The 13,496-nt window shown below is 54.8% G+C and overlaps 7 protein-coding genes across 7 annotated transcripts; 4 read left to right on the forward strand and 3 right to left on the reverse strand.

The window, feature by feature from the left end:
• Nucleotides 1–326: 326 nt before the first annotated feature.
• On the reverse strand, nucleotides 327–2,165 carry A1O7_00344 (uncharacterized protein; the record flags this gene model as incomplete). Its single annotated transcript, XM_007754386.1, has 1 exon — nucleotides 327–2,165. One exon carries the CDS (start codon nucleotides 2,163–2,165, stop codon nucleotides 327–329), a length of 1,839 nt encoding a protein of 612 aa, XP_007752576.1.
• Nucleotides 2,166–3,472: 1,307 nt separating this feature from the next.
• Nucleotides 3,473–4,900, forward strand: A1O7_00345 (uncharacterized protein; the record flags this gene model as incomplete). The annotated part of the gene is made up of 6 exons (XM_007754387.1): nucleotides 3,473–3,632; nucleotides 3,684–3,804; nucleotides 3,851–4,443; nucleotides 4,492–4,606; nucleotides 4,656–4,787; nucleotides 4,837–4,900. 6 exons carry the CDS (start codon nucleotides 3,473–3,475, stop codon nucleotides 4,898–4,900), a joined length of 1,185 nt encoding a protein of 394 aa, XP_007752577.1.
• A 1,005-nt stretch (nucleotides 4,901–5,905) lies between these two features.
• On the forward strand, nucleotides 5,906–6,763 carry A1O7_00346 (uncharacterized protein; the record flags this gene model as incomplete). Its single annotated transcript, XM_007754388.1, has 1 exon — nucleotides 5,906–6,763. One exon carries the CDS (start codon nucleotides 5,906–5,908, stop codon nucleotides 6,761–6,763), a length of 858 nt encoding a protein of 285 aa, XP_007752578.1.
• Nucleotides 6,764–7,264: 501 nt separating this feature from the next.
• Nucleotides 7,265–7,462, reverse strand: A1O7_00347 (uncharacterized protein; the record flags this gene model as incomplete). The annotated part of the gene is made up of 1 exon (XM_007754389.1): nucleotides 7,265–7,462. A coding segment is annotated over one exon (198 nt), but the record flags the coding sequence as incomplete, so codon positions are not given.
• A 1,004-nt stretch (nucleotides 7,463–8,466) lies between these two features.
• Nucleotides 8,467–10,407, forward strand: A1O7_00348 (NAD-dependent aldehyde dehydrogenase; the record flags this gene model as incomplete). Its single annotated transcript, XM_007754390.1, has 2 exons — nucleotides 8,467–8,712; nucleotides 8,764–10,407. 2 exons carry the CDS (start codon nucleotides 8,467–8,469, stop codon nucleotides 10,405–10,407), a joined length of 1,890 nt encoding a protein of 629 aa, XP_007752580.1.
• Nucleotides 10,408–10,737: 330 nt separating this feature from the next.
• A1O7_00349 (major histocompatibility complex, class I) lies at nucleotides 10,738–12,057 on the reverse strand (the record flags this gene model as incomplete). The annotated part of the gene is made up of 2 exons (XM_007754391.1): nucleotides 10,738–11,853; nucleotides 11,908–12,057. 2 exons carry the CDS (start codon nucleotides 12,055–12,057, stop codon nucleotides 10,738–10,740), a joined length of 1,266 nt encoding a protein of 421 aa, XP_007752581.1.
• A 245-nt stretch (nucleotides 12,058–12,302) lies between these two features.
• A1O7_00350 (uncharacterized protein) lies at nucleotides 12,303–13,049 on the forward strand (the record flags this gene model as incomplete). Its single annotated transcript, XM_007754392.1, has 2 exons — nucleotides 12,303–12,430; nucleotides 12,488–13,049. 2 exons carry the CDS (start codon nucleotides 12,303–12,305, stop codon nucleotides 13,047–13,049), a joined length of 690 nt encoding a protein of 229 aa, XP_007752582.1.
• Between the last annotated feature and the right edge of the window lie 447 nt (nucleotides 13,050–13,496).

The following is a 13,496-nucleotide window of genomic DNA, read 5'->3' on the forward strand; positions in this document are numbered from 1 at the left end:
TCTGCCAGCTAGCATTTGAGAGGCCCCCATGTCCCTTGCGTGACTGGTACTCCACTTACGCCTGAGCTATCAGATGATTGTAATGCAGATTTAGAACGATGAGAGGGAAGAGAAGACCATCCGATCATCGAGACGCGAGACAACCAGGACCAGGAAGGATTTTCATTCTCATTCTCAAACTCCAAGTCCAACTCCAATTGTAAGTATGGTTACAGAAGACTCAATCCCGAACCAGTCCAAACCTACAGATGACACGGACTAGGACACGTAGTAATCAGATCATGTGCTGCATGCTTGCTGTCTTGCCACCACACCATCACCGCACCTCAATACCCGGCAATCTCACGTCTTCGCAGCCCCGAATCCTCCTGATGAAAGATGGCGTTCTGGCTGTACGTATCCCACGCGCTACACCCCTGCTGGAACTCCTGCCCGATGCCCAAGCTCGGGATCTGATCCGCCTGCTCGAGGAACTGGGCGGCGAGACCGAGCCCCACATGCCACGCGATATGGCAGTGCATAAGCCAGGCGCCGGGGTTGTCCGTGATGAACGCGATGACGAGGTACCCAGAGGCCGGCAGCATGGCGACGTCGCGGCGCGGCGGGTTCTTGTAGTTGAGCGTCTGGCTGTTGTTGTAGATGCCCGTGCCGGCGCCCAGGACGTAGAAGTCGTGGCCGTGCAGGTGGATCGGGTGCGGAATCGGAGGCGCGATGGTGGGCACGGCCTGGATCACCCAGTACGACCAGGTGTTCTTGCCGGGTAGGGTGATCAGGTTCATCGCCGGCGGGTAGGTCGTGTTCTTGTTGAACACGTATTCCAACGTGGGCCGGTCCCACTCGACGCTCATGGCGGTGAAGTTCAGGTTCCACTGGAAGAGCGTCTGCTGCGCTGTGTTTTGGACAATGGCAAACCCGACGTCGAGGCGCGAGGATGCAGGGATGGTGTAGTTGCTGGGCACGTCGAGTTTGACGTACGGGATGAGTTTGTCGTTGGGGTCGTTGCAGTCCGAGGCGGCCGCGCCGCTGGGTGCATTGGAGCGAGTCGCGTTGGAGGGCAACCCCGTGGAGTTGGCCCCAGTGTAAGAAAAGATGGCCAGGGCATTTTTGTTCAGGTTGCTGCTGCAGCCCGTGATGGGGACGACATGGAACCAGTAGTTGTCGATGGGCTGGTTGGCTTCGACGATGACGTCGTGACGCTCGCCGATGCCGAGGAACAGCCACTGTGTTGTGAAAGGTTTAACGGGGACAAAGTCGGCGGTGATGACGGTGAAGTTGTGGCCGTCAAGGCTGACTTTGAAATTGTCGTTGGTCGAGGTGTTGATCAGTCGCAGGCGGTATTTCTTGCCCTTGGTAATGGTGGTGCGGCTGTATCGACCCTGTGTGCCGTTGAGATTCACATTCGTCCCGTTGATCAGGATGTTATCCCCCGCGGGCGGTCCACGTGGAAACCCGCCGTTCTGGATTAGAGGCCCAAGCTCGAATGCTGGCCGGTGGTAGTAGTCGGTGATTGGAAAAGCGCCGAGATCAAGGTCGTAGTTGGACGTGGCAGGACCATTAATGATCATCGTGCCCACGACGCCGTCCGTGTATTGGCTGGAGAAATGGCTGTGGTACCATGTCGTGCCAAATTGCGTGCACAGGAACTCGTATGTGCGTGACTGGCCCGGCGCGATAGGGCATTCAGTCACGCCGCCGGTGCCGTCCATGTGGTTCGTCTTCCACTGACGCAGACCGTGCCAATGTATGCCGGTCCCGTTCGTGGTAAGGCTGTTCTTGACATGAATCCTCAGCGTGTCTCCCCAGTTGGCAGTTATGGTAGGTCCTGGGAACTGGCCATTGATCACGTAGAGCTGTCTCGAGAATCCATCAAGGGACATGGACGCGTTCTGGATGTCGAGAAAGTACTCGACTACCTTGCCAGTGTTTGGCCATACGGCGTCGTAGTTGGTCGCGATACTGTAGCCATTGCCCCAGCACGCCCGCGTAAATGGCCCGTGTGTGCATTGCGAATCGGCCTTTTGAGTGGGGCTTGGTGAAGTACTTGACGTCGAGGACGCCTGCCTGCGTGCGAGACCATCGTTGATCTGTACCAACTCAGCAGTGGGTATGTAGGCTGCGAGGGCCTGGTGCAAAGATAACAAAACGAGCGACAAGAAGAGCAGCATAGCGAGTGACTGAGGTGGAACGACTGGAATGGATTGAGAAACAACGAGCGACAGAATGCAGGACGAAGAAGCAGATGGAACCCGCGAGACATCCAATATAAAGGGATAGTAGGATTGTCAGAGTCGTGACTCTCTCTCTCTCCCTTGCCATGGCACAGAGTCATTCTGAAGCCCCATACTCCTTCAATATGGCATGATCGAGGTGGAAAACGTGGTACGCACGAGATCCTGACTGCGTGTCTCGGACCCTTAGCAGGCTCAGCGGCTTATTGTCGCACAGAAAGGGATTGCGGCATGTCGTAGGAACCACTGAGATGGAGGCATCTGTCCAACCTCATCTGGCACAGCCGTATTCGGATGCGCGAAGGGGCCGTCGGCTGCAAGAATAGACCGAGACAGGACGCGCGACGCAATTTCCGTACAATACGACCGGTCTTGTTGTTTACAATTCAGCTGTGAAGAATGCTTTGGGAGCCCGAAAGGCGCTGGTTCAGATTGAAGCGAGCAGAAGCATCGAGTGGGCCAGAACAGCGGTGGTGGGAAAGCCGCGATGATGTTGGATGTGTCGTCTTCTCTTTCCGTAAACGGCTTGGCCTCGAACCACCCCCCTGTCGCCCCCCTGACAGTCAGCACGTTCCCGCTGCTAACAAAGGCATTGTCATCTCCGCTATATCTTGTTGTCCCCCTCGCATCATCCGGGCAGCTTCGATATCGGGCTGCAATTCCAATTCTATGCTCCTTGCAGCTTCCGGTAGAGTAGCGCTAGCTTATGCTGTGCCTCCTCAACTAAACGAGGCCGGTTTCTTGTTGCTTTTATTGGAACGCTACTAACTCGCTTGTGTCACTCTGCGCGGCAGCATGGTTCGAGGCAGGACACAACCAGAGACCCGGATTCTGAGCAGCACAACAACGATTGCCGGTACCTCGTACTCGAAGCATTGGCAATGGCAGCGCGGCAGCGGCCGAGACAATCACATTGTGGAAGAAGCCTGTTGTATCAGTCCTCCGGGCGATCCATTCCTCGACCTTCTCAGTCCGTGCTCATAGTCTTGGTTCGGAATATGGGCCGATGTCTCAGTCTGGCTTTGCCAAAAAGAGAACTCATGGATGCAGGGTCTCGAGGCATGACTGTCAAGCCAGCAAGGCATTCTGTCTCAGTCACAATAATCCTGCTGCAAAGGGGCTGACCCTTGATCTCCGATACCATCGACGAGCTTAGCCTTGCGGTCTTCGTCCCTCATATAGGACAATGGCTTCCGTCTTCAGCTGGCATTTTCCATAGCGCCTTTTCGTCCTGTACCGACAGAATGTACTCCTCATCCGCCTATGTCGTTGCTTTGCTTGCTCTGTCAGGCCGTAGTGCGGCTGACTGCCTGTCATATGGCTATGACTTTGTGGATGGTGGAGGACCATATTGTATCAACACGACGTCGACTTCATACTTCACCTTCGGCACGGAGTTCTTCGGTAAGCCGCCAGACCGTCAAGCGTCACTCTGCTGGCACTGACAATGACAAGGCTGCCAGCCAAGCGACGTCCAAGATGTAGTCACTCCGATTCTCATTGACCCTAATGGCGATGAGTACTTCTGCTCCGATATAGGAGTGCAGCCTGATGGACAAGATATGGTGTCCATATGGTAAGCCATCGGATACCTTGCACACATCCACAGCTAACACCCTCAGTAACGTCCCCGGAAACGAGTTGACCAAGAACAATATGTTCTCGGGAACGTGGACTGCCATCATGGAAGGCTTGACATTCGCATACATGCGATCATTCGCCGTCATTGCAGCACCGCCAGTGGCAGTAACGTCAACCCCTACTGCCATCTTCACCGTCACGACGGTGCCTTCAACAACGATAACTTCGACCATCACTAGCGTTTTCTCAACCACTGCGCCAGCTTCTACCGTCACTGTCCCCACAAGCACCTCGACCCGGACCATCACGACAACCCCAGCCCAGACAACCGTATATTGGACCTCGACCTCGACACGGACACGCACCACCAGGGTCTTCTCCAAGACGGTCTCTACTACTACCGTCACCACCTCGTGCCAGACGCAAACACCTTCGAAAGATCCACTCTGTACCATTCGGCCCACCAAGGCTACCCTTGCAGCAGCCGCCGCGTCTATCAGCATCGTCCCTCGCCAATGGGCACGGCAGTTCCAGAGGCCCGGGACAGGCCGCAGCGGCTGGGGTGGCTGGGGAGGTCACAGGCTGGCCATGCATCGACGAGACGATAACGGCGCTTCCGTTGATATGGGTCCAGGTACGTGTATTCCTGCTTTAAGACCCGAACAGATGCTAATAGCTACAGATATGTGCACCGTTACTGTTATCGACACTGCAAAGGCTGTCTCGTCGTACACCACTGTTACAGCACCTACCAGCACTGAGACCGATACGGAAAACACGACAACCACCACCACTGTGTAAGTCACCTAGAGTCGAGATACCAGCCGTGGCTAACCTCGATGCTAGTACGCCTCCACCAGTTACGGCTTACAGTGGCAAGGCGAAGACCACGACCACCATCACAGCTCCAACACCCACACGCACACGCACTTCTCGTACTTACGAGACTGTTTGGACAACATCCACTGTATGGGCAACGTAAGTACTCTGGCCTCCTTTCCGAAGTGCCTATCTAATGCCCGTCCAGAATCACGTCGACTGTCAAGACACCGCCCTCTGGATGGGTCTGTGCTACTACGGCAGCGCACTGATCAGATCATTTCTAGCTTATAGATTCTTCGTGTTGTAATAGAAGCCCGACGCGGCACATAAAACGTATCTTCCCTTCTGAGTGATAATGCCAGGCGCTTGCGTCTTGCGAGGCGCCTTGGTATTTAGACCTCTCGCGCTTTTTCGACGTCTGTCACCTGCTGCAAGAGGTTGTTGTTGTCCTTCTGATCTGCACGTCCCCGTTCGAATGCTGCCGTCAGCTTAGGGCATTGCTTTGCGGATACCGTGTACAGGACTGGGTGATCGGTTGTGGCCTTTGAATTTTCCGCTACACTCACAAGAAGCGCCACTTCAGCCCTCCCCACTCTTGGAGACAAAGTCAGCATTCTCTTTGCGGGAGCGCAGAACCTAAGACCAACCCGTACAAGTAGCTGCTGGAGTGTCTCTTAGTGAAGTCCTCAGAGCTGGTGTACCACAATGCCTACGAGTAAGACTCGTTTCGCATGGGTTAGGATTGTCCGAGCTGGCCAATCAACTTGAGCCCGGAACTTTCTAAACCAATAGGAACAATGCAGCCGTCCGGGCGGAGGGACTATTCCTCCGTGTCTGCTGGAATTCTCCCGTCTTTACTCCCTAATGCCCCAGTCAACCGTCTACACTCCTGTAGCCTGGCCTCAAGCCTGGCACTCAACATCAAGGCAACCCTGGCGGCGGGTTGACCTCTTCGATGATTGACGCGCTTGTGGCTCTGAGCCTCTTCTACCGTGAACGCCTTGCGCCATCATGAATCGCTCCGCCGTTGTAACCTGACGTCCTCAGGTGTGCGCGACTTGCGCGGGCATGAAAGGGTGTATCCTGCATACTTTGTATAAAGACCGTGGGTGACCGACTGCTAGGCTCTCACTAAAGACACAGAACCATACTTCAATAACAGCAGCAGACCCAGAAGCAAGAACACAGCATAACATAGCCAGTAGCCTCGACTTCGACCCGAACTTCAATACTCATTCACGGGATCCGACCCAACGCTCCAGGCCAAAGTCACCATGTCTCCCTCTCCAACCGTCGCATTCTTCGGCGCAACAGGCGGCGTCGCCAACGGCATCCTAATCCACACCCTCCTCGGAGGACACCGGGCCATCGCCCTCGTGCGCACGCCGCAGAAGCTGCGCGATCAACTCCTCCGCCAGGACCTCGCCGCCGACCTCCTCGACAACCTCACAATCGTGCAGGGCAATGCCCTGGACGTCGCGGCCGTGAAGCGCGCCCTTACCGCGCATGGACCCCACACACTCCCCAGCGTCATCGTGACGGGCCTGGGCGGCGCCCCGGCGTTCCAATTCCAATGGACCCGGCCCTTCCAGTTCGCGACGCTCGATGATCCGCACGTGTGCGAGACCGCGGCCGCGACGCTCACGAGGGCGTTGACCGAGATATGCTCTGAAGGGGCATCTGCATCTGTAATTGCGCCTGAGACGCAGCAGCAGCATCCCCAACCTCTCTTGACATTTATTTCCACGACAGGCATCACCAGGGGACCCGAGGACGTGCCATTTTGGATCCGCTTTCTGTACCATCAAATCCTCACGGTTCCGCACGCGGACAAGAAGAAGATGGAGGATATTTACCGCGCGGATGCCGACACCCCCGAGCGGGATCGATTGTTCAGCGCCATTGTGGGCATCAGGCCGACGTTGTTGACGCCGTTGGACAACTCGCCGGCTGATTATCGAGATGTGGTGGGTTTGGAGAAGATCCGGGCGGGTACGGAACAGAAGCCCGCGGTCGGGTATAGTATTAAGAGGGGGGATGTTGCGCAGTGGGTATGGGAACATGTGGTGAAGGAGGCTGTGGAGGGAAGGAAAGGGAAGTGGGAGGGTGAGATGGTTAGTCTTACCAGTTAGATTGACTGCCGCGGCCGAACACTGTAATTACACCACTAGACGCAAGGAGAGGTCGAGTCCGGCGCGATGTGAGCGACATGACTAGGATCGATATGTCTACAACTAATACCATCATATGCAAAATGATACGGAGCTCATAGGCAATGTGAGAGACACCAGAATCGGGATGTTACAACGCTGTGATAGTCGTCCAGTTCAATTCATTATCATTTCTTCTCTATTAGCTGGGCAGAGCCATCAAGACGGTATCGGGTATCGTCGTAAGAAAGGACTAGTGGTACAAGGGTACTAAGTGGTATGCAAAAGCATAAACGTGATGATCCGCTCTCCATCCCTGCCGCAGCTTCTTGGCCTCCTCGACGAAGAGGCACCAGTGCTGTTTATCCAATACTTCTTGTCATGAATGGCTTCCTCCTCGTCAGAAAGCCTTCCACGTCAACTCCTGGTCGCATTTTTTCATGTCGGTGAACACCGTTCTTGTTGCTTCAGGACAACTACCGACTAGACTCTACTCGTCGTGTGAGTCCGTGTACGCGTTGATCGGTGTGTCCGCTTGCGACGACCGCAGGTGAGGCAGGAGATGACAATGTCGAACAGTGACACGATGCCATTGATAATGGCTGTCAGGATCGAGCCGATGCCGTTGACAATGGCCATCAGCACGGAACCGATGGTTCGGCAGATTGATTCGAACTGTGAGGGTGAGTTAGTGTGAGGTTCAATACAAGGCGAGAGGCAAGTGGTGACATACACAAGAGACGACGGCACCCATTGTGACTGTGATGGAATGTTATGAGGTGTGTTGGTGGTTGTTGGTATGGCTGTGTAGGGGAAGTTTGTTGGTGGTTTTTGGGTATGGAGTAAACGGTTGGACAAAAGGGTGGTCAGGCGAGTATTTGTATGTCTTGAGGTTGTCTAGAAGCTTCAGAGGTGAGAGGGCAGAGTGGGGTCCTGGAAGTGAAGAGCTGGTCGCCCTCGTGGTTTCCTTTGTATCACTTGCCTGACGCCATCGTCATCGCAACCGGCCCATGCATTTCTCGTCGCAGGACGCGCACTTCTGCTTGTCTTTCACTCTCGCCTAGCACTACTTCTAACCACACTCAGCGTTAGACGCTTGCATCCAACCTCGTGCTCGCCTTATCCACCAATACGAGCTGATGCGCAGATATCGCGGGAGTGCACATGACGTCGGAGTCCGCCCTTGGTGATCTCAAGGACCAGGGATATCGAATCATACTTGGTAGCGAGGCTGACCATCTCACCTGGCCAACCGAAGGGTTTGCGCCAGCCATCGTGAATGCCCTTCTGAAGGGCTTGTCGTTACGCTAATTCTGGCGCCCGAAAGGGCAAGGATCTTACCACGCCACCAGTGAGACGTCAGGTTGGTGTCCGGTTTGGGAACAAAACTTGGAAGTGCGGCGGATAAGGCGGCGTCCGACGTCATGAAATGGTCCGTGCGTCTTTTTGCGCCGACTTATCCTTGTCAATCCTCGGAAACTGCTGTGGCGGTTGTGGCGTTTCGCCGGGATCTCGATCCGGGAGAAGTCCGATTCTGAGCCCAGGTGTGGCTGCTCGTGGCTATCTGTGGCTGTCTGTGGCTGGAAACGTTCAGCCGCATGCGTGCCTAAAACCTGGAGGTGGCGGTGCAAGGAGATTTTCTCCAACGCCAATAAGATCGCTGTTGCGCACAACCCTCATGACAGATGGAAGACGTACTGGAAAGATGGTCCACTGAAGGGCAGACGAACGTGGTCTTGCTATGCTCATTCCTTGTCACCATTGTATTCGCCGTTGTCTTTGGTGGCTTACTGTCTGCGGAGAATGAGAATGCTATACTTTTGCCAGATGGCCTGGTAAAGGGCAACTCTCCCTCGGTATGGCTGCGCAATAGCCGTGTGTGCTCAAGCGATGGAAAAGGCCTCGACAACAAAGATGCTGGACAGGAAGAGGTATGTCTGGATATAGCTCGTTCAGACAACACTCGCTTACCATGCGCCTAGGTCTCCAATGGCCGGATCTACCCCCGTTCTCCAGCAGATGGTCATCGCTTAGGAGATTCCATCGACCCAGCAGACGCGTCTCAAATCGATGCCGCCATTTCCGCCGCGGAGAAAGCGCAGAAGTCATGGTCCCAGACCACGTTCTCCCAACGACGACGCGTTCTGCGCACACTCTTGCGATACATCATCGACCACCAAGAGGAGATCGTGACGGCGTGCTGCCGCGACTCTGGAAAGACGAAGATTGATGCTTGTTTCGGCGAGATACTTGTTACAGTCGAGAAGCTGCAATGGACAATCAAGCATGGCGAAAAGGCGTTGCGCCGGTCAAAACGACCCACAAATCTCCTCATGTCCTACAAATCCAATTCTGTCGTCTACGAGGCTCTGGGCGTGGTTGCCGCATGCGTGAGCTGGAACTATCCTTTCCACAACTTCATCTCGCCCGTCATTTCAGCATTGTTCTCGGGCAATGCAATCGTGGTGAAGCCGAGCGAACAGACTTGCTGGAGCACGACCTACTTTTTGGCCATTATTCAAGAAGCCTTGCGCTTGTGTGGCCACGATCCAGACCTCGTGCAGAACGTCATCTGCCTGCCAGATATCGCGGATCACTTGACCAGTCACACCAAGATCAGCCACATCACTTTCATAGGCAGCAGAGAAGTTGCGCATAAGGTATGTGCGTCTGCTTCGAAGGCGTTGATCCCTGTTACTGTTGAGCTCGGAGGGAAAGATCCCGCCATTATACTCGACGACACCAAGACCATCAGAGGCATTGACGATGTGGTGTCCATAGTTATGCGTGGAGTGTTTCAATCTGCTGGGCAGAATTGCATTGGCATCGAGCGTGTCATCGCACTACCTCGCATCCACGACAAGCTCCTTGAACAGGTTCTGCCGAAAATCAAGCTCCTGCGACTGGGCTCGGTGCTCGACTCCCCTGCCGACAGCCCACCGGACATGGGGGCCATGATTTCCTCTCGCAGCTTTCCTCGTCTCGAGAAGCTTATAGCTTCGGCTGTTGCGCAGGGCGCTACACTCCATTGCGGCGGACAGCAGTATCATCACCCGGAATACCCCGAGGGAACGTACTTCACGCCAACACTCCTCAGCAATGTCACGCCAGATATGGAAATCGCGCAAACGGAACTCTTCGCGCCCGTCTTCCTGCTCATGAAAGCCCAAGACGTCGATGATGCCATCCGCATTGCCAACTCCACCGCCTACGCCTTGGGCGCCGGGGTCTTCGGCCACAACCCTACTGATATCGATAAGTGTGTCAGAGGAATCAAAGCAGGGATGGTCGCCGTCAACGACTTTGGCGCCTACTATGCTACTTCTTTGCCCTTTGGCGGAGTCAAAGGCTCAGGGTACGGCCGGTTCGGAGGAGAAGAAGGACTCAGGGCACTGTGCAATGTCAAAGCCGTCTGTGAAGATGCTTGGTGGGCAAGACTATTGGGAGTCAAGACCCGTATTCCGCTGAAGCTGCAGTATCCCGTGAGTCGGCATGGATGGGAAGTCTGTAAAGGTGTGATAGGCACTGGGTATGCGCAAACCCTCAGTTTAACCGAATGGGCAGGATGGGTTCTGCGGTTGGTGAGGGCGCTGATGCGGTCTGAGGGTGGTTCAAAAGGCGAATGAGCCGGATGAACAGGGAAGAGGCAGAAGTCTCTGACTGTATAGGGGCAGTTGTGGCTTCTAATGCCTCTCATATGGCTACATGTACAGCATCAGCGTGTAGGAATTTTTGCAACCTTCGTCCAACAACCACCGGAGCCTTGTTTGCCCTGTGGGTGGATTTAAGTTTTGTGATTCTCGACGTTCAGGTTCTAATCCCTGTGTACGTGGCCTTGGCCTCCGTCTTCCGTCCTTTTTAATCTCTGCACGGTTCCCAGACCCAAACCCGTCTTACTTTGAGTAGGGACATTCTCTGAAAGCCAGGCTTGCCTCTCGATGAGCCACGCATGTAATTCACGACCATGAAATCCCCAGCATGATCGCCGCACCCAGGAACATGGCCCCAAACTGGAGAGCCGTCTTCCTCAACTCTTCTCCTTTGTGAGGACCTGTCTCTAATAATTCCGGAATCACAGCCACTGTGCCGACATACAGAAATGTGCCCGCCGTGAAGGGAAGCAACATGTCTCCCCAGCTGAGACTTGTGCCCCAGATCCCTTTGGCCACGCCGCCGTCTGTAGCATCTCCAGCCGGGGAGCCACCGAACTCCTGCACGAAGATGCCGATGCCTGTGCCCAAGAACGCGCCCACCGCTGTCACGAATTGTGCGCCCATGGCTTTCCGCTTCGAAAAGCCGGATTGGATGAGCAGGGCGAAGTCGCCTACCTCGTGCGGAATTTCGTGGAAGAATACCGCCATGGTGGTCGTGGCGCCGAGGGCGGGGGAGGCGTAGAAGGACGACGAGAGGGCGAGGCCGTCGGTTATATTGTGTGTGAAATCGGCGATCAGGTTCAGGAGGCCCGCGAGCTTGACGGACGGGTTTTGAGGGCTGGTGCTGGATGGAGGGGAGGAGCTACCTGGAGTAGAGGAGGGCGGTTTACGCTGTTTGAGATCCCCATTCACGGCTGCTCCTGCGGTTGTTGTCGAGGATGTGGTTGTCGCTGTCGCCGAACTGTGATCTTTTTCTTGGGCATGCGAGTGGCTGTGTCCTCCCCCTCCTCCTCCGGTGGCAATGCGCAATGCTTTATCCATGGCCATGAACGTCACTAGACCGCCGATGATGCCGACTCCGAGGAGGAGGTTCCTGTTGGGCTCGACAATGACAAACTTGACTCGGTCGTGCTCGTCTTCACCCAGAAAGATCTCGGGCAGAAGGTGGAAAAGGGTGTCTCCCAGAAGGCCTCCTACCGCAAATGCCACCATGATGCTGAGCGACGAGGGGTCGATGTTGGGCGGACATAGTGCCAGCAGAAAGTTTGGCGGGCCCGAGATGTATGCTGTTGCTAGGAGGGCGTTGATGGCAGGTGAGGACGAGGGGAACAGGTAGGCGAAGAGTTGGGTCGTCAACGAGGCTTGACTCGGTTGGGTCTTGATTTTGTGCTCGTTCAAGGACTGTACGAACATGCATTGCTATCGCCAGATCAGCCGCTTGATCCAGAAGGGGATGGGATGGGTCCAACATACCTGCAGATTCTCCTCGATCTCGTCGGGCGTCAGCAAGCCAATGTCCTTAGCAACCACCGCCTCTGCGCAGACGGTCACCACAAGGCCAAGTAATAAGGCGCATAACGCATATCTATGCAGTTTTCCTGTAGCCAAGGTCGGGACACCCATTGTTGCTACCAATTGCCCTTGTTCGTTAACAGCACGCGACAACTCCCAAGGGCGACGGAAAGGCTCAAAGTGCATGCAAGTCAGATCCATATTCAGGGGCCGCCCTTATCGATAACCGGCTGATCTTCGGCCGGCTTTTTCGCTTCCTGCAAGCAACTGCGCAAGTCTCCAAGTAAAGGTTTTGTTCAGTGGCTCTCGAAGGACAACCCCGCAAGAGCATCACAAGACAGACTTTGTCTGCAAAGATGGGTCGCGAAAGACAGAAAAAGAAGAACAGGTCTTCTATCTCAAAGGCCAGACCAAAGGACAACCGGACAAAAGCGGGTAAGAAGAAGGTCAATTTCCTGGGCAATGAGACAATTGCAAAAAATTGGTGAGAAATCACTGTAGCCTCCTAGGGGCAGCAGATCGGAGAGTCTAACGTCCACAGGGATCGCAAACTTACCATGTCGCAAAACTACAAGCGACTAGGCTTGTCGTCCAAGTTGAATGCTCCGACGGGTGGCACAGAAAAGAAAGTGAACAAGGGCACCGCCAACACAACTTCAAAGAGAGATTCGCTTGCAATAGCTGGCCTGGCACATGCAAATCCATCGACACAGGAGGTACAGGTTGAGAGGGACCCAGAGACAGGGCGCATCATCAGAATCATCAGGCCTGAGGACAATGAAGAGAGGGACAATCCTCTGAACGACCCCTTGAACGACATTATAGATTACGAGACCCCAGACTCAGCATCAAAACCAGGCAACGATGTTGTTGCGCAACTGGAAGCGCAAGCAGCCAAAGAGGAAGAACTTCTGGCGAAGAAGCGCCCAAGACAACAAAGCCAGAGGGAGGAAGAATGGATGTCGAAGCTGGTAGAGAAGCATGGTGATGATATTAAGTCGATGGTGCGGGATCGCAAACTCAATCCCATGCAGCAGACGGAAGGGGATATTGGTCGAAGATTAAAGAAATGGAAAGCGAGCCACGGCGAAGTCACAAGTTGAGAACACTGTCTGGCATGGGCAACGCGTTACGACTATGAGTGCTGTGGGACAGCTCGGTACCTGGATCCGTATAAAGCACGCTCAGGTTACGGACAACTGTGCTTGCGGCCAGAACAATGCGCCAATGGCCAACGACAGCTGGACTAATTGTTCTGGTTAGCCTGGCTGTATTCGGGGAACGAAAGGTCATTTATCCAAGAACGGCTATCTGGTCTCTGTGGCACAAGTCACTTGCTCCCCTCCATGGATAACATCTTGCTGGAGATGGCCCCGTCTCTTGCTGCGTCGGGTGGTTACAACCCCGTTCAGGCCCTGCGCCGGAACAAGCTCAACTGCAAGGCTGAGCTGCAGGGTGCAGGGGCTTCCGGAGCGAGACCAACTGACCGTACAGGCTCGAGGGGACCAACACCTTTTCAACGGCTTGTGTGAGCACTGAAAGGCGATCAG

This window comes from Cladophialophora yegresii (assembly GCF_000585515.1).
Source record: "Cladophialophora yegresii CBS 114405 chromosome Unknown aczIN-supercont1.1, whole genome shotgun sequence".
NCBI classification, from domain to species: Eukaryota; Fungi; Ascomycota; class Eurotiomycetes; order Chaetothyriales; family Herpotrichiellaceae; genus Cladophialophora; species Cladophialophora yegresii.